The following is a 25,679-nucleotide window of genomic DNA, read 5'->3' as shown; positions in this document are numbered from 1 at the left end:
CAGAGAGAACGCCCCCTTGGGGGAGCCCTCTGGAGCAGAGAATGTGGTGATTATGGTTTTGATTTCTGATCCATAGGATCCTGGACTGAAGGAGTTTCCTAAGGAGAACTAAGATGTTGCCAGAGATTTTGAAATAGTTGCACAGTATGGTACATAATGCATGGGTGGACAGATTGTCAAAGGCCGCCTTAATGTCGAGAAACACAATATCCAGTTGCTCTTTGTTGCTTAAGGTACTTTCAATTCTGAACAGTGTGTCCAAGAGGTTGGTGATCGTGGAACGTCCAGGTAGTACACTATGGAGGTATGGAGGTTTGTGGCCGAACATGTGATGGATGAGAGCAGGAAGTATGGCTTTTTCCAAGATTTTGAGAAAAGTGCATCCTACAGAAATTGGTCTGTAGTCATTAGGCAATTTTGGGTTAGACTTTTTTGGAACTGGAGAAACATAATATGTGTTCCAGATAGCAGAGTAAACTCCTGTTACGAGGACGAAATTGAATGCATCAAGCAAGAGATCAATGATATATACACTGCACAGTTTAACCATGAAAATAGGGAATCCATCCGGGCCAGTGGTAGACTTGTTGGGAAGACTGTTGATGACCTCAGTAAGGCGTTCTTTTGTGATGGCTATTTTATCCAGTGATGTCTGGTTAGCTGGTGGATTAACCCGAATAAAGGGGTTTGGGGCAGATAGGGGCTTAGTTGCGAGCGAGTTAGCCCATGCAAGGAAGGTGTCAGTGGACATGGGGGACTGTTGATTCTTGTTGGTGAAGATTCTTTTCCCAAGTTTCATTCTGTGTGCAATCCAGTCATTCTGCGCCTTCCTCCGAATGCGTAGGAAGCGTGCCCGATGTTTTTTATAGAGTTGGTAGTCGGCTAGATCCCGTGTTTTTTGCCATTTCCTGTATAGTTTCTGTTTCATGATGAAGGCGAGTTTTGCGTCGCTGGTAAACCAGTTCTTGGTCCTGGGAGACAGGCGTACAGATTTGGAGGCCCCTTCACAGGCGATGTCTTTTAACAAGTTTGCTAAATTGGTAAGCGTTTGATCAGGATGGCTAGCAGCAATTTTTTTCCAGTCTGTAGCTTTTAGTCTTTGTAGGATGATTTGAGGTTGCATATATTTTAATGAGAAGATCTTGAGTTGGGATTCTTTATGGTCATGTTGTTCAAGTTGTCGGGGAGAACATAGACATTCACTATCAAAGGAAATTGGGAGGTGATCTGATGCAAACTTAAAAATCGGCGTTGTGAGAGTAAGATGGTCAAGGTTATGAAATAAGAGGTCTAGGTTTTGATGTCGTCTTGTAGGTTGCGTATGGGTTAGTCTAAGGCCTAGAGATGAGAAGGAGCGTACGACGTCCTTCAAAGCAGCTTCGTGTCTTGGGGAGGGCATGTTGAAATCTCCTAAAACAAAGGTGAACATGTGAGGCTTGAGGTGGGTTATAATCCAGGTAGTTAGCTCATCCCTTGTGTCGGGATTATGGTCAGGAGGTAAATATACCGCTACAACTCGAGTTCTCACTTCTTTAACTGTAAAAATTGCAGAAATGGCTTCAAATGCAGGGGAGTCGCTGAGTTGTGCACACACAAGGTGATGGATGTCTTTGTAAATGATGGAGACGCCACCTCCACGTTTGAGGTCCCTGCCATTGCAAACATTTTTGTAATGGTGAGGAGTGGCCAAGTGGGTGAGTTGTCTTCCATGGTTAAGCCAAGTTTCCTGGATACAGATGAAATCATATTCGTCGAGCAGGAGGAAAGATTGCAGAGGGGCCAATTTGTTAACAATGCTGCGCACATTTTGCGAGAAGACCCTGATTGTGTGGCATGGATGGAGGTTTTTCGGAATAGATGATTGCTATTGTAGAGGATGAGTAAGCAGGGATTGCTGAGGGGATGTCCTTTTTTCGTCAGAGAAAGGTCTGATAAGTATGCCTGGAGGCCAGAAGTCGGGATCCAGAACTTTTTCGTAGGCAGAGGGTGAACATCTTACTAGAAATGAGGCGTAGCCAGTTTGCCTAGTTTTAAGCTGTTTTACTTCGATGCGGACATTGTGTTCCACAAGAAACATTCTCTTTATGGAATCGGGGCTTGTTGAGGGTCCAAACCGGGAGACAAATATCTTGGTTCTGGGCAAAGCGACAGATATGTCATATTTCTCTGCGAGCGTCTGTTTACTAGGGTGAGTCTTTGATAATCGCTTGTTGACTAATGTTGTTGGAATTCTTTGGTTGCCTTCTAGTGGGGGAGAAAATGGGGCGGGGCTCTTGCTTCTCGAAACACATCTCTGGTCAGCGATTCTCGGTTCAGTAGCTTGGTCATGTCTGTCGTGTGGTACAATATGATCATTTCTTTCGTGAAACAGAGTCAACTTATTAGTGTAGTTCACTACACGGGTGGCTTTGTTTACTTCCTGTGGACGTTTGTCGCTTTTCTTCTTCTGATCCCGATTCTCAAGTGATTTAAGGAACTTGCAGTAATCTGATTTGATTAGAAGAGTTTCAAGGGCGCTTTCATTTTCTTTAGCCACCCTAAAGGGATTCTTATTGCGCATCTTTTCTTTTTGTGTAAGCAGTTCGGCAGACTCAAGGGGTGTTGTTTGCGTGGCTGCATCCCGTTTTGTGACTATGCAGCGGTCATTAGTGCAGAGACACCGTTCAGCACTTATTTCCTGAAGGGTGCGAGCGATTGTCCCGAGGACTTCACACAATTTTGTAGATGCTTCCTCGATTGCTATTGTTTTTCTTTTCCAATCATCCTCCTGCACCTTCAAAATCTGTCCCGCGAATTCTTTTTGTAACGGTAAAATATTTTGCCAATTAATCTCATTTATAATGTAAAACTCCTGGCCATGTCGCCGTGATGAGTATTATTGTTTCTAGTACATGTTCTGTACTTATCAGCAATAATAAAGAATTTATTATTATTATTATTATTATTATTATTATTATTATTATTATTATTATTATAACAGGTTTTCACTATGAAAAAGGTGTCGGCACGATGTGTCCCAAAGTTGTGGACAGCAGATTAAAAACTCACATGAGTTGTTAAGTCACGTTAATGTTGGCATCGTTTTCAAGTATATCCGGCAAATTTCCTTTCAAGGCTTGCGACCATACACGAGACTGGCTCTATGACTTTCAGCGATAGTCAAAGTAGCAGTCCAAACATATACGTACATGTATAGCATCTTACATAGGGCGGCTCCAAAACCTTAGTTCAACTCCATGAAACAGTGGAAACACAGCTCTTCTCTTACTCCAAAGAAACCCAAGTCAATTTCTTCTTCTGGCAATCGGTGATGGCATCGGATTTTTTTGGGATGCTGATCAAATGTTACTAGCGGATTAGCTTCAGAAAGGTCAGACAATTACAGGGGAATATTACACAGACCTTGTGATGTGTTTGCGTAAAAGCCTCAAAGACAAATGTCGAGGAAAACTCAGCAAACGAGCCTTGTTCCACCATGACAACGTGCCTGTTCACAATTCTGTGATTGCCATGGCTGCACTTTGAAACCTTGGACCATTCCCCATATTCATCAGGACTAGCACCATGGGACTTTCACCTATTTCCTAATTTGAAAAAATACCTGGCTGGTGTCCATTTTCTAATCGACAGTGACATCATTGCTGCAATGGATGCATTCCTAGAGATCTGATAACGTATTAAAAGTAACTTTTTACCCGACTCCTGAAATAAACTGTTCATACTCAGGCCACGAACTTTTCAAATGCCTCTCGTAGCACGATTTTTAGGCGCATCTTGTTATGTTTGCAAATTGCTTGTATTCTGTGGCCGATTCCACCCCCTTGAATGAGACTGATCAACTCAGTCACGTTATTGATGAGATTCGAACTCGGGTATTTTCCACTGGCAGCGTGGGGAGAACGGTACTTATATGCACTGCGTTAGCCGAGAAGACCTGATGCCGCAGGTTCAGTTGCATATCACTACATTTTTGAATATAATGTGATTATGTGAACGCTTATTCGCAAAAACCAGATTGATAACTCGCTTTAATCAAGGCTTTGAACGAGTTGTGTGTCTCCATGGACGTTATCCTAAAAATATCCAATTATACAAATAACTTTCACATTTTAAACTACGATAAAATCATTTGCAATTTAGCACTTGGACCCTCATGGGTAGCACAATGGTTGTAATCAGCGCCATCACCACCACAGCATGGAAAAGTCTTGACTTCGAACATCTAAATGATGATTTTTAATTTTTTTCGTTTTGTTTTTTTTTATTTTTTTTCACAGCATGGCTCAGTTAGTTGGCTTCATGCGAAGGTTGCATGGTTTTTCTTCCAGAAACTCACGTTAGAGTAGCCGAATTAATTGGTCTCAATGAGAGGATTACGTAGCTTTTTTTCTGTCAGAAATTTGTATTTTTCAACCAGCAAACTGGCCGAAGAATTCACGCAATTACGTACACAACGTACTGATGCCTCATAAACAACCTTAGTTTGATACACATTATAACGTTAACTTTAACCTGTTAATGCTGTTAACCATTGCTTCATCCAATTTCAGTCTTAAACACGGGAAAACGAAATTATAATTACTAAGTGAGATTTATGACATATAAGGACAGTCTAAAACTCAGAAACTAACTTCGTTAACAGCTTTCGCACAATTTTCTGGGCGGTGGGAAAATAAACCAGTTTGCAAGTGACTGAGATCCGATACAGATGCTGTAACATATTATTGAATAACAAATGAGTTTATTATGGTTGAAAAAGTGGAGATAATTTTTAACAGCGTTTAAAGTGTGTTTAAACGAGTGCTGTTTTAAAAACTGACATGTGCAATTCCCTAGGTTTCTAAAAGATACTGGAGCATGAGTAAAGTGTGGATTGGTCTTAATGCTTTAGGATTCGATGGAGCCTTTGAGTGGAGCGACCAATCAATATTAAACTTCGAGAAGTGGGCTTTAAATCAACCAAACAATTTTTTGTATCAAGAACGATGCGCCGACATGGAAAGAGACTCAGGTAAGGAAATCGTGATTGGTGAATTTATCCTATTTGTCTTTAATTTATTCTATTTATCCTATGGATTATGAAATTTTGAGTCGAAACAAATTGGAAATAATCCCCCCTCCTCTCTTCTCAGAATCGCAATAGAGAATGAAATAAATGTGTACAATTTGTGCTGTAATTGTGTAGATCAGTAAATGTGTATATACAAATTAATTGAAAGTTTATATTCAATTAATTGACAGTCTAATCACCATAAAAGTAAAGAACAGAAAAGAGAAAGATAAAGAAAATTAGTATTGCAAAAACCAGTGCATTAATGCACATTCGGACCTGGTGTCATCAGAGGGGCGCCGCTAAATTTTCAATTAATCGGCTTGTTCTAAAATACATTTAGAAAATCCAAGAAGCAACGCGCCTAAATTATTTTAGGAGCGTTGTTTCTGGAATACCCTTTATCTTCACCCCACCCTTCTTTTATTTTATTATGTACGGTTCGTTTATATTTTCGCTCAACTGGTTTGCCACGCTACTGGCATGAATTTTATTTGTTTTAAATTTTGGCCTTATGAATAACTTGCGTCTCATAATTAATCATGGCCGATGAAGAGGTAACTAAATATAATCTTTATTATGGAGAAAACCATACCTATCCCTTCAGTATCGGAATACCAGAGATTAAAGGTTAAAGTAAGCGGAAAGATAAGCAATCATCATTAATGTGTGAATATAATAAGCATTTATTAAAACTAGGACTATCTCGAACTGTTTAACCATGGATATCATTGTGCGATTGGAACTGTGCCTGAATACAAAGAATCGTTTTGTTTTGTTTTTTGGAATACAGATTAATACATTGTGACCTTTAATTTACTGAATGAAATATAGAATATTGTTTAAATATATGCGATTTGTTGTTAATTATTTATTGCTTCAAACGAATTGTGCACACAAACTGGAACCAACTTCGATCAGGAACACTTCTGATAGTCCGAGGCCCTCAGCAAGAACTAGTTAATATCATTTCGCTGATGCATTCGTATTTAAAAATATAAGTGGCCATGCGGCTAAAGAGGCTTCCATCATTATTCAGCTGCTGTCACAGGAGGGGAAATCAAAATGAAGTGTTTAGTATTTTCCGGCTCGCCTTTTCAGAAAAAAAAAAAAAAAAAATCCATTATTGCATTTCTTTTTTGAAAAAGCTGAAAACTGATTCAAGCATTTTGAAACTATTCCCAGATGTTTTCACTCTTTTTGTTCTCTTGTATGTCAGATTCAACTTGCACAGCTTTCTATTCAACGGTGAAGGGATGCAAATGTGATATTAATTCTGTCCGCTGCATCTTGTAATTATTATAAATTTCAATTTTCAGGACATTGGAATGATGACAACTGTAATATGAAGGCCCCGTTTATATGTAAGAGACACAGGTCATCATCGACTGCTGCAGTAAGCAGACCACCTACTACTCCCTCGCCTGGACATTGCCCATTTCAATGGCATGAATTTGGTAGGTACAATATTAATTAACCATTCATTTATAATTAATCAAACTTGTCGGTTAATTATGATTATTGAAGTTCTTTATCGGATCTAATGATCACACTGAATGAAAAATTTCGAATGCCTCAAGATGGATTGTTCACCACCGAAAATTGCTACTTATTTGGACCATACAAGAACTGTAAGAAATTGCCGCTCGCCGCTAGTATAGGAGAGTAGCTATACCCTGCTTTATCATGTTTTGAACTGTGCGAAGTCAAGTTTGGCATGAATGGTATCAGGGAGAGCAAGATAACGAACTCGGAAAAAATCGAGCATCATCCTCGCTATCCATTGCTCCGTGTATTCTCTGGTCATGCCATTGCTTTGTTTACAGTAGAACCAATAGCACAACTAACAACTCAATCAGGTTATGGGAACCCCATTAGCTGCACAACTGAGATCGTTATTGAAGACGGTCTAACGGTACTTTAATACTATCCCGAGACTTGTGCTCCTGTCCTAGACAATATTAGTGCATAAATATGAAGACAGTGTCTTCGAAATCTCGACCTGTTGCGAAAGGTCACTCATTCTCGCTCTTCTGACTTAGATGTGATGGAATGCACATTTGGTACAATGCATCCATCCCTCCTGGAAACAGCAACATTGAATTGCTCGTATTAGAGAGTAAAAATGGTCAAACTATTATTTCAAATATACACATAAATTCCTTCTGAATTGGCCAATTTTATAGCGAGCAATGCACAGAGGAGTTAAATGATTAATTATATAAATAAACAACAGAACATTGGAAACTTCAGCTGTAATCACATACTCATATACAAATCGTTTATAAAATTAATTCTTGATATGTCTTAAAGACACAGCATGATCTTCAGCTTATACTAATTAAAAAATACCTAAAAGAACAAAAATATAACTGTGGCTTTTACAATTTCCTCTGAAATAAAAAGGAAAGGATTGTGTGCTCCAAATATATAACTTACGTATTTAGGAGCACACCTATTTATAACTTAATATAACTAATATATCTAGATATTAACATAACAGTTTGTTTTGCAAAATGGTTTATTATTTTTGCCCTTGGTGTTTTCATTGTAGGAAACAAGTGCTATATGGCAATCGGTAAAGAAGTCTCGGAACGAAAAACTTGGGAGGATGCGCAGAAGGAGTGTTCTTCGCTAGGTGGCTCTTTGGCTTCAATTCACAGTATGGAAGAACAAAGTAAGTGGATGAAGTTGCTTAGTATTATATCATCTAAAGAAGAGGTGTGTGTATGTGTGTGTGTGTGTGTAAAATTACTTAATTCACTTTTCCTTAAACTGTGAAGCAAGCTCTCTATTGGAAACGCCAACAATAATTTAGAGAAGCGCTAATAAATAACGATCTTTATTAATTGTATTTTTTATTAAAAAGTTTTAAATAACTCACGGAGTTTTGTAATTATATTTAAATTAATTATCATTAATTAAATTTTATCAAATTATGAATTTTTATACTAAATAATAAATTTTTATATTTTTCCAAAACCGTATGTGTCACATTAACCTTGGATGTGTCTTAAGATGCCTTTAAGGATTAACGCTTCTAAATGTCGGGTTTTGTACGCAGATAGCAGATATCCTGGAGTTACTTTCAAGATAGGGAATATGGAGTTAAAAGTTGTCTCGGACGGAAAAGTTGTTTTTGAATGGTTATAGGCGCATCAGCAACTAAGGCCGCGTTGTGTCATATATATTGTCTGTAAATTGCGTGTGTTCTTTAGTCGATTTGCTGTTTGTTGGACGAAAACCTTGAGTTCCCGGGATTAAAACATTCTACCCTCGTCTGAGACCGACTACCAAAGCCACATTGTGATAAAGGTACATAAAAATTCCTCACATTTATTTATTTATTATTAACATATAATATACACAACAGGCGCCGCACAGTTAAAGTGTATAACAGAATAGAAAATACATGGATACAAAGCTTGTACATTAACATGTAAACGAATAAAAGAATACATACTATTTAACCATAACTTTTACCTTGAACCCTACTGTCAACCAGCCAACTGTCAACCAGAACTTGCTGCAGATAGTTCTATGAAACTGTTTCCTCTCCACTCCTCTAGAACGAGTTCTAGAGTTACTGATGTGGAATGTTGTCTTCTGTCTAGTAGCCACCGCTGGAACGTGAAGATCAATATGGCATAAAATATCAGGCAGGTAGGATGAACCATTGAAGATATAGTACAACAGTTTTAAATAGAGAACAGTTCCCCGACTTTCGGAAGACTGAAGCTTGAAGAGCAGAGGTTCGGGTAGAAAATTCAGTGGTAGAACATGGGACTGCGTCTGGAAAGATTGTGGATGAATTTCATTTGTAGTGATTCCATTTGTGGTATTAAATATGTATAGTGCCGGTTCCATATAAGAGTAGCAAACTATAGTATAGGGAGTACAGTTAATTTGAATAAAAGCACAGAAAACTGAGTACCTTTGAATCTATATGTCTGCCGTTTCATGAAGTCAATTTGTTTTTTTGCTTGTAGTGACATATTTCTAACATGTTTATCAAACCCACATCCAGCGGTAAAACTAACACCCAAATCTTTAACATCGGCAACACTGGTAATCGGAATATCCTTGATGTAGTATTGGTTTACCAAAATCATAGATTTTTTGTACCTGCAAAGGAAATTTAGCTGCATTTACTAGGATTTACCTCCAGATCGTTTAAAACAACAAAACCCAATTAGCTAGAGTTGAGAGCAGCTTGAAGATTATCTTCATCAGCTTAACTGTTGATCCGTGAGTGAGTAAAGGTTCATGTCGTCTGCAAATATTAAAATCTTAATACCATCTTCCTCTACAAATTTAGGTAGATCATTGACAAACTGATTTTCTGGAAGAAAATCCCAAGTTTCCGGGAGAAAAAACCAAGCTACCCACGCCTGAGACCGATTTACTCAGCCAAGTTGTGAAAAAGGCCGGAGAAAATTTCTCACGTCATCGCTGGGCCTCAAACTCAAGCCTTTTCCACCCGGTGTGGGCAGGATAGCGATCCTACCAACTGTGCTACCCACGAGCGTAGAAAATTGGGGACATATATTATATGACTGTTATCCGATCGTATGGAGGAATTAATAGCAGCATCGCTGAATCTACATGCATTGAATCCTGGAGCGCAACTCCTGGTGGGAACAGAAGCAGATTTCAAATCCTTCTAAGTGCTTGCTGTCCAGGAATTTTGAAGACAGTTAATCTTGTTAAAAATAGAGGAGTATGGAAATTAACTGTTGCATCGTCTGATGAGGTTCTGTGGCTGATTGGAAAACAATCAGGTTGGCTGATCTAATGATCAGTCTACCCTATTGAAATATCCTGCTCCTGCCTTGTTTCAATATTTTAACAAGGCACGAGCAGGATGTGTCGTATTGTTCTAATTGTAGGTGGGAGCTTACCCTTTGTGAGCAATAATGCGCAAATCGTTTCACAGTGAAAGATATCCTGGAGGATTCTTGTGCAGGTGGACTGTGGACATTGTTGCCTACTTTGAATGGATATATCTCATTCTCTGTACGATACTATGAATTGTATTTGGTATGGTAATGTACGGTGGGGTTGGCCAAATTTGACAGGAACCACCTGGTACAAAAAAAAAAACTGGCTTGTAATCTGTGCTAGACTCACAGGCTGTGCATCAGAACAGATTCATGTTTACTAGCAGAGTAGGACGTGGACACTGTTCTGATTACTGGTGAGAGTCTGTGGGGGGTGGAAAACAAAGAATGATTATTTATATTTTATATATTTATTTTATTTGTTTTTATTTATTTAGTTCCCTTATGTGAGTTTGTCCACCTTAGTTTAATTTCCCCACTTACACATCTGACTTTACTTTACAGGAGAATTCCAATTTCGAGGGAACTTTTCAATTATTTATAATTCCCTCGGACAGGCTGAGTGTTCAGGAATAACAAACAACACATTTTAATAAGCAACAAAGTTTATTTACATATATATATATATATATATATACAACATAATATGCAATTGAATAAAAAACATGTAATATTCATACCAGGTTAAATATAGGATACCTTGCATATATTATTCTTATATTAACAATCATTATGCTATTTTCATCATTATACTCTGTGTTCTCACCATTCTGTTACAATAACTGAAGACCAATCATAACTATCCTAAAATCCCTATTTGTTATTAGTCTTTCAGTTGGACCAACAATTCTTCATCAATACAAACACTATATATTCAATTGTCTATCCTTAAAACATAATCAAACCTTCTCATATAAACTTTACTATCCATTCATTTATCTATCTTAGAACCAACAATTCTTCATCAATACAAACACTATATATTCAATTATCTATCCTTAAAACATTATAAAACCTTCTCATATTAACTTTACTATCCTCCTAACACATTATATAATCATTTGACAACAATCTAATCTATTACTCATCTTTTGTTTATCTTGCATTCTACAATAGCCTTTTTTACATAATTAAACTCTGTTTGTATATCTATAATTTACTTCAGAGATAATTTATCTATCAATTTTCTTCTAGTGCTACCACTCTTTTTCATTTTAATTAATCACTATACTGTTCCCTAACAGTCCTTGTTAACTTACATTACTTACTATTATCTTTTTTTTTTCTTTCCGGGGAGGTTTCAAACTTCCATATTTAGGCTCACAGGCTACCTTCTGGGGATCTCCTTCATCTGTTTTCACCTGAATCTGCTATAGATAATTATCAGGAACTCTTTGCTGCACGGGATCTGGCGTCCTTCCTCCACTTTATTCGGCTACCTTCCATTCACTGCTTCCTTCCTTCTCATTGAGCTACTAATTCCGAGTTTTCGCTCCTTCACGAGCTACTTATTCTGCGGATTTCGCTCCTCCATCGAGCTACTAATTCTGCAGTTTCGCTCCTGCATCGAGCTACTAATTCTGCAGTTTTCGCTCTTTTTTCTCCACCTTATTAAAACCTTTCTCGAGGAGAAAGCTCATAGGGTGCTACCCTCGCTTTTTCCGCTCCACCTATTGAAAATTCTTTCCAGAAGATAACTTCCCAGGGCGCTACCCTTCCCATTTTCCAACACGACCGAACACTCAACTGTTAACTGACACATATTTTCTACTACAACAGAACCCTCAACTGTACATGTTCTTAACACATTTTTACCTATATCGACGAAAAACCCAACTGTCTGTTCCAACTCATTTTACACTCCGACAAGAATCTTAACTTTGTCGTTCTTAACTCGATTCCCCAAACACCCACAAGAATCTCACTTTGTCCTCCCTTAACTCATTTTAGCAAAAACCCGCATAAAGCTCAACTCGGGGTTAGTGATCCTGTCTCCCCTGTTCACTCACTTTTTGTTACCCTGAATTTCTGTACCGCCTACATATGTCAAAATTCCGCCCTAGTTTACAGTTAACCAATAATACTCATTTTATCCACTTTCTTTATCTCCTATTCGTGCATTAAAATTTCTCAAGCTGTATGTATCTACAGAGCTAATTTTAATCTTTCTCACGGTGTCCGTTTTGTGCCCTATCCCTTCTTATTTTAAGAACTTTGTAAATTTTCTCAGGCTGTCAGTACCTTTGAAGTCAGCCGCTTATAGTTACACTGTGGTAGACTAATTTCCCACGATCTAACAACTTTGCCATCACGACAGCCAGCCGCCAGCCTTAAATCTAATTCCCAGCATTTCGTTCCGTATATACTATCTTCTCTTCTCCAGGTGTCACGATTAAAGAAATGTCCTGACAGTAGCATGTTCCACGGCGCTATTGTTTACCAGATTTGCCACCTTCTGCTAAATAGCAGTAGTTACGCTCTTCTATTGTTTTGGTTTGTCTGTGTGAGCTGGGAATCGAGTGTACCCAGGTTGCTAATAGCTTTCCACTTACCGCTCCCCTTGTACAGACGTTGTCTAATTTAATCCCTTGGCTTGTAAGGTTCGCTCCCCCATTTTGCCATATCCTAATCTTTATTTTACATAAATCTCACTTTTTTTTTCTAAAATATTAAAGATGTAAGATTTTACCTCTTACAAGTCTGTTCTGCATGCTCTCCTCTCCCTTCCTCAACTGCTATTATCTGCTATTCACCTAGTTGCATCTCCTCTGTTGAGTTGCGTGTTGCCAAGACTTTCAGTTGTACTATATTCTGATTTATTGATCATATGTACCCGATGGACTGCTGATGACGGTGGACTTAATTTAGCTTTTCTGCACTTGCGGCTAACAGTGTTTACAGTCTGCCGATATGTACCCCATATGGAGAGAACATCTTGGGTGAACCGATCACTTCGTCTGGTCTTCATTGATTTAATTTAACTAACGTGGATTCTTCTTTCTGTTGGCATCTTTGTTAACTCTGAACTTTGTCAATGTGCACTATTTTTTTTATAATTGATGGTTTGAAAACATTTTATTGAGCTTCCTCTATAATGGGTGGCAGTTCTTGAGCGTCTTTGAGAACCATCGGAATATCATTGAGTACATTACTTACTAGACTGAACTAAGTGGGCCTACGTACGAAATAAAAAAAATAAAAAATACCCCTAGTCTTAATCTTCCCACTTTTAAGATTTCAAATTTCTCCGCTCCGTCTTTTGTTAGTTGTTTGTTCTGAAAACTTAATCCCGACCTTACTATCCAACACATACCGTGTTTCTTCTTTTCATTAAGTACAATACAACCAATCTTTACTTTATCTTTATAGATATACATACTGTATTTCACTATAAGAAATAAATATTTGTAAGACTATGTCTTACAGTACGTTAGTACCAACAACTGGTCCACTGACAGTGAAAATCTGTCTCTTGATCTGAAAAATCCCATTTCCAACTATCATGCTGATAGAATATAAGCATTTGGAGAAAGCAGCATGAGGCCATGGTACCTGAAGGCCCTGTTGGCGTTTGACAAGCTGGAGGCGGTTGTATATGGTTTGGGGACTGTTTTCGTGGCATGATGTGGATCCTCTGATGACCGTTAATATCCGGGTCGATGAGAGTTCCTACTTTTCTGTAATCGCCAACCCAATACCACCTTCAATGATGACAGTGTATCCAGATAACTAGGGCGTCTATCAACAAGACAACGCGCCGGGCTACAAGGCCCAGCAGGTTGCTAACTAGTTTAAAGAATATGAGCCTGAATTCTCCATCCCCCCATGGCCGCCCAACGCACCCGATTTTTTAAGCATGTTTGGGACCTAGTAGAAAAGGACAATTGATGCTACGACCACCTGACAATATAGTCATTTCGAATTTGTAAGGCAGCGGATTTCGCTGTCGCAGATCGACTGAGATCTGCTTAAATTCTGCAAAAAGTTCTGCAAAAAGGAATAACACTATCGACAAAGGAAGGTTATATATTTTCGAAGTAATCACCTCCGATGCGTACACACTGTTTACATCTTTTATACAAGTTTTTAAAACACTTCTGGAACTTCTCTTCTGGTACCGCTTTCAGCTGGTCGGTCACTGCAGCCTGAATGTCTTATATTGCCCCGTATCGCGTTCATCGTACAGATTTCTCGCACAGATTCCTTATCGATACAGATCATCTCAGCGAGCAACCTCTTTGAAATTGATCTGTCTTCAGTCACAATTTTTCTAACCTTTGTGACAATCTCCAGTGTTCGAACAGAGATCAGTCGGCTAGGTCGGGAATAATCCTCGAACGACTCACGTTCCTTTACGAAAACGAGAAAATTATTCAAACACTCTTGGTCGAGACAAACATTCATCAGCATAAACTCTTTTTAAATCGTAAAAAGTTTCCTTAGCACCTTTTTCCAATTTACAATAAAATTTGATAACTGCTCTTTGCTCCATTTTCAATTTTCTGACGACTTGCACAATACTACTATTACTCTTTCCGTCATAAATCACAAACTACTGACCGGAGAAGTTTCAACTTTCACTGGAAAGAACACACTCTAGCGGATCTGATCGTGTACTATTTTGGCCTCTTACTTTAATACCAAACGCAGAGCGCACGCAGTCTCTTTATTTAATTGGCTCACTGTGTAGACTTCTGTAAATAGACGAGTATCAGTTTCCTCAGAAATTTTAACTTCTGGCATGATTTTCTTGGCCCTCTCTAAAAGTACAGCAGCTGTCACAATGAGTCCCGTATGTGAAAATTATATTTTAAATCCTATATATATTAACGATTGACTGAACTATTTTAATAAGTGTTGTTTAAATTTTAATTTTGTAGATTTCGTCACTGTACTGATGACTGAGTTGCAGACGAAACCATGGATTGGGCTTCACAATCGAGTTGTTTCAAATGAGTACTATTGGGCAGACAATTCCCCAGTGAACTTTGTGCGCTGGGCTACATATCAACCATCTCGTTTTCTAGAATCAGAAAGGGTAAGAAGTTTTGTATATAAAACCAAACCAAATTGGTTTGATTTTCTTTTAGATTAAACAGAGCAGAGTGACGAATGATTTCGATTATCTCAAAAATGACAGCTATCGTGAGGTTTGACGCACCTCGAGACAGACTAACTTGGCAAATAGTAGTAGTAGTAGTAGTAGTGGCACGTGATGCAAGAAAGCAAGTGTAGGAACTTATGCAGCATCAGCCAAAAAAAAAATAATAATAATAATCACACCATTCCCTCCAAATGCCTGTCCAGTTACTCCTTAAATTTATTTAACCTATCAACTTACACAACGACTGATGGAAGTTTGTTCCAGCAATTAACCAAATGTGTGAAAAATAGCCCTTCCCGTCTATGAAGGTAAGTTACATGAAAAACAGAATTAATTTTTAAAACAATTACTCGCATTTCGTTCTTAAAAAAACAATACCCTCTTCGTGATGTAACCCTTTTGAACTGTTCCCTAACAACTTTGGCTGAAAGCGATAAGAAGAAGCCTGGACCACCCGAATGTAGTAAAACTCCCGTTTCAATTTCTCTGGTCCGAAAAGTTGTTTGCTTGTTCACGTGCAGCTGGGAGGGCGCTACTCTAGTCAGCTATGATAGACAGATAATTTTGTGTTCATTTTTAAAATGTTCAATTAGTTATTTTTAAAGGCTTGAAAAGAGAAGATGACTAGTTGGATCGCAGAGAGAGGAAGTAAAATTCTACTTGAGATAATTTTTGTATTATATTTGATAACTATATAGTGAATAAGAGTGAAAATTGTTACTAGCCGGTTAGAACAATCTAAAGCCATTTGACTTAAATGGCTTCCTATGCTATAGCATAGGAAACGGCCGTTGAAATCACATTCGGTAATTATTTGAATTGCGGAGCTTCTTACAACTGGAAACTTATTCCATGACGTGGGGAAGTATATGCGGATGATACATAAAACCAAATGGGATTAATACATTACCTGATTTGAACTAATAACAACAATTACCTACGAATTTGAACAGCTTCGGGAAGAATATACTAGCGCCACCTGATTAAATATGCAACACTTGCGAACTAGGAGAAATAAACAAATTATTACAGGGTGTTTCAAAAATTATGGTCAATAATTTAAAGGTGAAAAGTACAAAAAAGAAATAAGCAAAAGAGTCCCAGGGAACATCGGGCCGCAAATGAACCGTTTTCGAGATAATGGACATTTTCTGTTAAGATCCGCCACTGACTATGGGAGCACTCTGGGAGGGTAGTCTGTATTGCTGAGACCTTGTACACGCTGGATATGGTAGGGGTACAGTAATTGGCGATGTAAAATTCGCTACACACTGCTATGACTCACTACACGCTCTTGCAGAGCAACCCTACTTGTCTAAAGTCATGAATTTTGTTCTATTATTTCTAACATGTTTTTCGTCCAGCAAAACAGACAAATCGACCATAGAACACACACAGTTTGGTATTATTTCTAACACCCTTTCCTCAACATCAGATGTTATGCTTCTGGGCCTACCTGCTCGTACTGCATGTGCGAAGCGCCCATGTTCTCTAAGGCGTTGATGTACCCTGATGAATGTGCACCTGTTGTGCTGCCTTCGGCGGGGAAATGCTTCTTGGTACAAACGTGCAGCCTCGAGTGCACTGCCGTTGGCTTTACCATACATGAAGTGCATGTTCGCATACTCTTCGTTGCTGTAACCTCTTTCCATGTTGACTGTCCTTTTACAAGTACTAGTATGCCTGCTACGTCTCAGAGCATTAAGAAAGAGAAAAGGCAGAGAATCAGCATAACCTAACTTTAACAAACATGTCAGTTGTGGATCCAAACTCTGTACAGTTCACCTTGTCAGCCGTGGATCCCAACTAGAAATGTGCAATATCTCGAAAACGATTCACTTAAGGATCCATGTTTACTGGGCTTTTTTTGCATATTGTAGTCTGTACAGTTCACCTTTAAATTATTGACCATCACTTTTGAAACACCCTGTATGTGAAAGGGAATAATGTTTATGATCATTGCTTGAGAAATAAGGAAATGTTACAAATAATTTCTCCTTCTGTCATTTTAGCTGCTTATTGGTATTACGAAGTTGAGATTATGAGGACAGTTTTTTTAATTCCAGCTGGAACCTTCATAGCAAACTCGGGATATCGGTAATTTCCCCACTATAGTGGGGGCTGACACAAATCACGGGAAAATGGAGACAGTGTTATGGAAATTGACCATAGTTACTGCTTGCCAAAAAGATAGAGAGCAACAGGTAAATAACAAGCATGCAGATAGAAGTGAGGAGGGGATCTGAAAAAAGGGGTCAAAAAAGGAAAAAGCAAAGAGAAAATTGGAGTACAAACGGAAGGAAGATCCCAAGAATAAAAGTTCAATGGAAAACATAGATTGTCAATCTGGAAACAAATCGGAGCCAAATGTTGATAATGAAATGCAAGTGTATAAAGATTTGGAGGAGATAGTCTCTGGAGGATAGCCCATTGTCTACTCAAGTTAGAGAATATGTTGATTTTCAGGAATTTACTTCAAAAAAGGGAAAACATTTGGTGCATACGGGACAAGGCACTTCAGCAGGAACTGATATCGGCGAGAGCAAATCAAAAGGAGTTAGGGAATAGAGGTTGAAAGAGGAAAAACAAAGAGAAAATGGAGTTTAAACGGAAAGGAGATTTCGAAATAACGGTTCAGTGGAAAAAGGTAGCCCGTCACTCAGGGAACAAATCGGTGCTCAGTGCTGATATTGAACTGCAGGTATTAGATAAAGATCGGGTGGATGTAGTCTGGGCTGTCCTGGATGACAGTCCATCGACTTCTCAAGATAAAGCCTATGATGATAGGTTAGATTCTCATGGATTAACTACGAAGAAAGGGAAATAAGCTAGTGAATGTGGAGAAGTACAGTTTGGTGGGAAATTCTGATATGAATGAGAATAAGTTATATGGGATAAAAAGGAATACAAGAAGCATGACTAGAAAGGGTGAAACAAAATATCGCTTTAGATCTTTCATTAACGGATGGTGAACGGCATTTAATCCACAATATTAAGTTAGAGGAAGTAAGCAGTGTGAAGAGATCCCCGATCCAGATGTCCCCTCAAATTGAGGATCAAAACAAAACTTTCAGTCCAGACTTTGAGCCTGAAGAAAATGAGTTTGAGGAGACCAGACAGGGACTGGATTGTGAAGGAAAGAAAGAAACTTCATCAGAGAAAACTGGCCAAGTGTACTTATGTCCAGTCACGAAATTCACTAGTTTGCTTAGAAGTAATCTGGAAGAATTCCTCTTAAGTGAAGACAATGGCGTAAACAAAACTGTGATAGCAGAAATTCTGCTGAGATGGAATACATTAGAAAATGCAGCCATAGAGCTGGATGTCCAAAATGAAATTTTGAAAGAGAGGGTGTCTTGTCTGAAAGGATGGTTACGACATATGAAGGACAGGTGCGTGACTTGCAAAAAATACCATTTTATAAAGCAATGGGGAGTGAGAATTTTCAGATAGGTAAAGGTCTGTACAGCGATGTGGTTCAAGAAGGGAAGCATATACATCAAAAAAGGTAATGAAAAACCTAAAGAAAAACGAGCAGTTGGAGGCCACGCGCTTGCAATTAATGCAAAAGAAGATTCCAGCCTAAAAACCACTAAGGATGTTCAACTGGCTGTTGGTAGGACAATGTCAGGGATGTTGAAAACTGTAAGAGTTCTGAAGGTAGGACAAATAGTGGAAAGAGGTATACTGGAGTTGGAGACTGAGAAAGATATCGATGAGATAAAGAAAATGAACAGATTCGTCGTTTGGGTGTTTCATTTTTGAAGCCTAAAAAACAGAGAGAGAGTCCAAAAATAATTATCTATGATGCTGTTGTTATTTGGTTTTTAGGAGCATTAGCAACTAAGGCCATATTGCTCCGGGATATGCGGTGGTCATTCCCCGACCTTTCCGCATCTCCGTATTTGGTGGTGACGGGCTCGAACCTCGGTCTAATCAAGAAGCGTGTGCTATGCACTGCTGCTCCTTCCCACCTGGCTACGGAGGCGCACATCTATGATGCTGATGAAGGAATAAACAAAGAGGAGCTTTTGAATTATATATATGAGAGAAACTTGAGCTTTATGAATGTAGACAGAACAGAGATAGAGCCAGAAGTTTTGGTTCGTTTTGGAAATATAAACAAAACAAAAACTGGTAGGAACTGGATAATTGAGGTGTCCAGTCGCATATATAAATATTCGATAAATCAGGGAAGAGCTTATATAGGAGTGATGTCCTATCGGCTAAATACATTTCATTTGGCCACCAGATGTTACAACTGCCAGTCATTTTGCCACACTACAAAAACGTGCAGGCGGCAAGAGCCTGCTTGCAGCCACTGTGCAAAGAGTGGACATATATATCGCACTTGTCGGCGTATTCATAAGCAAGTTACGTGTGTAAGCTGTTTAAATCGAGGAAATAAAGCAGATCATTCCGTTAGAGAAAGGAGATAGGAGATGTCCGGGATTTGAAAGAGCACGGAAATTAATAATTGAAAGAACGGACGTATCTGATACTCAGCATCGAACAAAACGGTAGCCAAAGAAGTTCAGATCAGAATTACTGTAAATATGGGAACGGTACATGTAGCAATCGTAACGAACAGATCAATGTTAAACGTAATATAAAAATAATCCAGCTGAATGCACAACAGTCAAAAGCTGTAGAGGCTGAGCTGTGAATAGCATGCAACCGTGAACAGGTTAATCTGGCGTGTATTCAAGAACCTTACGAAAATGATGGAAAGCTCATGGGGTTCTCTCTGTCTACAAGAATTGTGTCATGCAACGAGCATAATCTGCGGGCCGCGATCCTTATATTTAATCATAACTTAGAGGTGACAAGACTGCATTTGTTTTGTAATTCTCATGCTGTATGTGTGTGTTGAAAGTGAGGACGTAAACTTAGCGTCGATGTACTTCCAGCATGGTGCAGATATTGAATCACACTTAGATTACATGGAACGCCTGTTAGAATATCTGAAAGGACAAACAGTAATTTTGTGCTTGGACTCCAATTCCAAAAAATACTTTGTGGTATAGCAGGTATACTGATAATAGAGGATGTTTATTGGAGGAAACAATCGATCGAAATAATCTGGTAATCCATAATGAGAGGTCGGAGCATAGCCATTTTGGACAATTAATGGGGAGTGGAATATGATATCACACTTTCAACAATAAGAGGGTTCAAGCACATAACGAGCTTGCAATAAAGATATTAATAACGTTGAGCCTGACTGGGTCTCCAGTGATCATAGAGTGATCAGGTGTGAGATAACCGAAAATGTCACTCGTAAAAATGGATATATGCAAGATCAATTGCAACGATTCTCTGTACATATTGCTAACTGGAATCTGTTTGATGAAGAATTACGCAAACAGAAGGCTGAAGTGTCAGCACATGTCCTAAACGATTTGGGTGGCCCTGTAGCAGTTTAGCTGATGCAAGGTTGGTTATATAACGCCTCTACAGTTGTAATGAGACGTTGTCAAACTAAAGGTATGCCTGTTAAGTGGTGGACTCCACAATTAACAACGCTACGCAAAGAAACGAAACCAATAAAGCTAGGAAGATATACCAAAGAAGAAAACGTCGCGGTGAAGAAGATCAAATGCATTTCAGGAATGAGTATCAACGACTGAGAAGAAGATACAGGCGTCTGATATCAAAAGAAAAATTTAATGCGTGGAAGGAACTTGTAAGGATATGTGGTAACAGTGACCCTCGGAGCTTAATTTACAAATTATGTACTAGTAAAATTAAACCCCCAGCGGGAGATATTACATGTTCAATTTAGGCTAGATGGTATTTCTTGAACGTGGGAAGAAAGTGTAGGTATGATTTTAGAAACTTTGGTGAGTGACATGAAGGCCAATGGGGAGCCTGATGACAGTGAAAACAATTACTTGGAAATGAAAATTGCTTAATGAAAGTTACAGAGGCAGTGAGGAAGAAGGCCGCTTCCAGATGAACGAGTTAGAAATCGCAATAGAAAGAATCAAGAACAATAAATGCCCAAGAATGGACCTCACTGATGGAGAGGTCATAAAACTGAGTCTGAAATTGATACCAAAGCACCTGCTAAGCACTTTTAACGCATATCTTAGAGATGGAGTATTTTCACCACCATGGAAGGAAGCACTTTTAAAACTTCTGCTGAAATCGCCATTGAAACTGAAAGAAAGGGCAGCTCCATATCGTCCAATTGCATTATTGAACGGACTCGGAAAAATTCATGAAAGATTGCTAGTAGGTAGAATTACGAAGTAGGTTAAAGAAAACTGTGAGTGGTCTGAAAACCAATATGGGTTTACAGCAGGGAAAGGGACTGATGATGCGTTGGGAAAGTTGGTGGAATCTGTACACCAATGTAGATCAAAATATTGTCTCGGTATCTTTGTAAATTTCGCTGGGGCATTCGATAGCATAGACTGGCACAGTGTTCTTATGATATTAAATGAAGCAAAATGCACACCACAGATCCACTCTGTTATAAGAGATTACTTCTGCGACAAAACAGTTACAGTTAAATCAGCATGCGGGAGTATTACCAGACAAGTTGTAAGAGGCTGACCACAAGGGCCTTAGCCCATTGATGTGGAATTTAGTCGTAAACAACTGGTTAAAACCGGACTATAACAATGTTGTTATGATTGCATATGCAGATGACGTAGTTTTACTGGTGGACGGTGACTCGAGGCTCCAATTAGAGGAACGATCACACTTCATTTTGCCACGGCTGAGTACCTGGTGTAAATTTCACAGACTTGTGTTCTCAACAGAAAAAGAGCAAAATTGTGTTGTTAAAAGGATGTCTGTCTATTATGAGAAATTCACAATGCCGGATAGATGGAGTGGGTCTACAGAGTGTTAAAACTATCAAATATTTAGGAGTTCAAATCGATAGACAGTTATGCTTTGTCTCACACATCAACTACATCGCCGAGATGATTCATACATTTGTTGGTATGATTGGCCGTGTAACTACGGAGTGGGGAATAAAAGGCAAGGCATTGAATCTATTTTATGACTGTATCTTCTTGCTAATTGCGAGCTATGGTGCACATGCCTGGCTAGATTGTGGGTTGCAAAAGGCAAATGTTAGGAGGATGTTTTCAATTCAACGGACAATGTTGTTACAACTTAGTATGGCTTGTAGGACTGTATCAAATGAGGCCTTGCAGGTGATAACAGGACGGATGCTGCTAGATGTGATCTTAGTATTCAAATAATTGTGCTTCTATCTGCGACGTAGACAGTCATACGAGCGGATATCAATTGAATTCGTTGTGAATAGGGTTAAAATGAGGAGAGGAAACGATTGTGGACTCTAATTGATCGGTGGCAAAACAGATGAAACAACTGCACCAAGGGTTTAATAACCAAAACGTTTCTTCTAAGCATCAAAACGTTTGGGAAGGATATGCCAAGTTGGTTTCAACCAAATCTGCATTCAACATTCCTGCTTACGGGACATGGGTCCTTGTTTGGAAAATTAAATGATTTCGGCATTTCAGCACGTTTATCGTGTACTTGTGGAGAAAGAAAAGACTGGGTACATCTTCTGTTTAGGTGCCCTGAATACCAGGATCTACGAGCGGAATTGATTAATGGAACATCCAGCGTGCAAACACTGACTTCTAGATGTAAGGCCCTTCTGCTGAAGACAAGGGCAGGCTTTGGTGCTTTCCAAATTTTTTCTGTACAAGTTTTCAAGAGACGACGAGTTCTGCTGCAAATGGAGCAAGAACAATGCTGATAAAATTAGTTGAGTACCTCCATGGCACATCAAATTTTCTGGAGTGAAAACGAATGTTGCACATTAGTTTTCTCGTGACTCAAACTGATACATGTAGAAAGTTTCTGTCAGCTGCGGCAATCAAACCGGAAGAGGCGATTTGACTACAGCTGACACTCGTGTAAAATACACATCTTCTATTGTATCCGTTATGGAGGTAAAAACCAACATCCTCTTCAGTAGTAGGTGACTATTTTTTCCTTAAAGGTAAACCATGCAACATCGTGTTGAAAACAATTTCAACCATGCGGTGAAAACTCCTATAACATGTTCTTGAATGATCCTTGCTTCATGAGATAATCCTCCGGCTAAATCATACTGAAAATGTAGTTCCAAGTTGTCACCAGTTCCTACAACACGATGTCCTAAGGTTAGCTGTTTCATTTGTCGATCATTAGATTACAGCAAGGCGGTTCCGTGTTCCGTGAACGACAGCTGTGTGATGCGGTTCCTGAAACTGCAGGCACGTGCTTTGGCAGCTGCTAGATAATCACTAATGATTCAAGGGGACTAGTAAAATAATAAATAAATTTTCTGTTTATACTCCGGCACGACAACTAAGTCAGTAGAGTTTACAATAAATCGTCAATACAAATATTTATCGTATTTAGTAGTCACGGGCTTGAACGCCGGTCCACTCAAGGAACGCGTGCTAGGCACTCTCGCTCCTGACCACTGGGCTATGTCAGGCCTGTACAATAGGCCAAACAAGCATGCCTAGTTTTTGCCCACATTTCATCAGCGAGTACTCTTTCAAGGCGGAGTATTCGAGGACAGGTGCATCCCTGAGTGGTATTTCAAGTCTGAGTACTCGACGAGGATTCAGGTCGTGCATTTCATCACTGATTGTTCTTTTAAGTCGGTGTACTGGACGAGTCGATTGGAAACGTCAACCTCTAACCGAACACGTTTCAACGCTTATGAAGTTGATGCATTTGCAATAGATCTGTGTTAATCTTCTAACTATAATTTACTGATGAAAATATTTTTCTGGCCTGACCTCAATTTACTGATGAGAATAGTTCAGTTGTGTGGAATTCAGCTTTCCGGGTAACATTTCATTTATTAAAAAGACTTTTCTTTCTCAGACTGTACATTACGTTGAAATTGTATGCACTGACGGCTATTTCTCACTAGCTACTTTCCGTAGGAGGGACTACAAATTCATTTTATATGAACTGCAGCTCTTTATTGTCTTATAATTGTGCGGGAACATGCAGAACTTCAATATCTCGTAATGGAACGGGAATTAGTGCTGCAAGTCTGTAAATATCTGTACAGTATTGTGATTAGTGGCGGGGATGCCAGGAAAGCTGGCTGGTACCGCCTAGTACAATAAATTTAAAAAAAATTACGTGCAGCTGCTTACAGTTTAAGGATCCCTTGCCTGCGCGAGTAGCACAGTGGTAGCGTCACCGTCCTCCCAACACCGGTTGTAAAAGGCCCGGGTTCGAATCCCGTCGATGACGTGAGGAAATTTAATGGGCCTTTTTCACTCCGTGGCTGAGTTAGTCGGTCTCAGGCGTAGATAGCAAGGTTTTCGAACCATAGAATATATGCAATTAACAGACATAAGACACACTGCACGGCAGATGAATTTAATTATTCGGGTGGGTTAAAATAACACTTTTAGTTTAGTTTAAGCATCCCAGAAAAATATTGAGGACAGAGTTAACTTAACTGAAGGCTATCTATCCTTCAGGATTTCCCAATCTATGATAGACAATCTCATTGAGATGAGATTGTCTATGTGCACAGAAGGCGACTTGACTGCATCGCATGATCTTCTCTTTCACAGAAATACTGATTATGAAATCCGAGATGAGAATACAAGCGACCCGCTTTCTTCGGCATTAAACTACTGTGTAACTCAAGTGATGGTAGTAACGTACTAAAAGAATTTCCACAATCTTTACTAAAAGCTAACAAAGCCTTTATGCATATATGTATCTAATATATAAAAAATATGCTATCTAATAGTTATTATAATAATATAATTATAAACAAAATTAAAATTCGTAATACTTATTATATAGGTATAATAATTTTATTCTTTTTATATCGGTACTAGATAAACATCAATTATAGATCACCACAAAATTAAAAAGATACCGTACAATGGAAGGTATTTAAACACTTGGTTTACATATGAGATATTAAGGATAAGTACGGCGAACCCCAACCCAAGTTCGTGGCAAGCAACGGGTGGTTTAATAGGTTCAATCATCGCGCTGGTTTCCACAATGTTAAAATATGCGGTGAAGTCGCCAGTGCTGATTCTGCAACTGCAGAGAAATTTTGTGATGTGTTGGAAAAAATTATGGATGAAGGCGGCTATTGAACGCAGAATTTTTAACGCTGACGAGACTGCTCTGTATTGGAAAAAAAATGCCGGATCGAATATACATTGCCAAAGAGGAAAAGACAATGCCAGGTTCCACTGCTTCAAAAGAAAGGGGCCACGCTTTTGGTGGAGACTAATGCAGCGGGAGATTACAGATTAAAACCACTGTTTGTGTACAATTCTGTAAATACTCGTGCATTTAAGGGCATCAATAAAGCAACCCTACACATGCATTTCCGATGGAACCAGAGAGCATGGCTAACAATATCTCTCTTTGAGGATTGACTTAAATGCTGCTTCATTTCCGAGGTTGAAAAATATTGTAAAGACAACGAGTTCCTTTCAAGATTTTGCTTCTATTAGATAATGCTCCTGGACATCCTACGCATCTAGATGATTTCAATTCGAACGTGAGAGTCACATTTCGACCGCAAAACACGACTTCACTCATCCAACCTATGGATCAGGGTGTTATTTCGAATTTAAAAGCATACTATTTACCTACAACATTTGCTCAGGCATTGTCTGCAGTAGACGATGAGAAAAATTTTACG

At 38.9% G+C, this 25,679-nt stretch overlaps 1 protein-coding gene across 1 annotated transcript in view; it reads left to right on the top strand.

The window, feature by feature from the left end:
• LOC150089844 (macrophage mannose receptor 1-like) overlaps window positions 1–25,679 on the top strand; it is a 75,654-nt gene that overhangs the window by 12,194 nt on the left and 37,781 nt on the right. Inside the window, exons 5-8 of the mRNA XM_090390110.1 lie at window positions 4,837–5,011; window positions 6,370–6,507; window positions 7,605–7,727; window positions 14,772–14,929. Of these exons, the coding sequence (XP_090246236.1) occupies window positions 4,837–5,011; window positions 6,370–6,507; window positions 7,605–7,727; window positions 14,772–14,929 (594 nt within the window). The remainder of the gene's footprint in view (window positions 1–4,836; window positions 5,012–6,369; window positions 6,508–7,604; window positions 7,728–14,771; window positions 14,930–25,679) is intronic.

The sequence above is a fragment of the Mastigoproctus giganteus genome, chromosome 2 (genome assembly GCF_048544385.1).
Source record: "Mastigoproctus giganteus isolate SK-2022 chromosome 2, ASM4854438v1, whole genome shotgun sequence".
Lineage (NCBI taxonomy): Eukaryota > Metazoa > Arthropoda > Arachnida > Uropygi > Thelyphonidae > Mastigoproctus > Mastigoproctus giganteus.
This window is presented reverse-complemented; position numbering and strand designations above follow the sequence as displayed.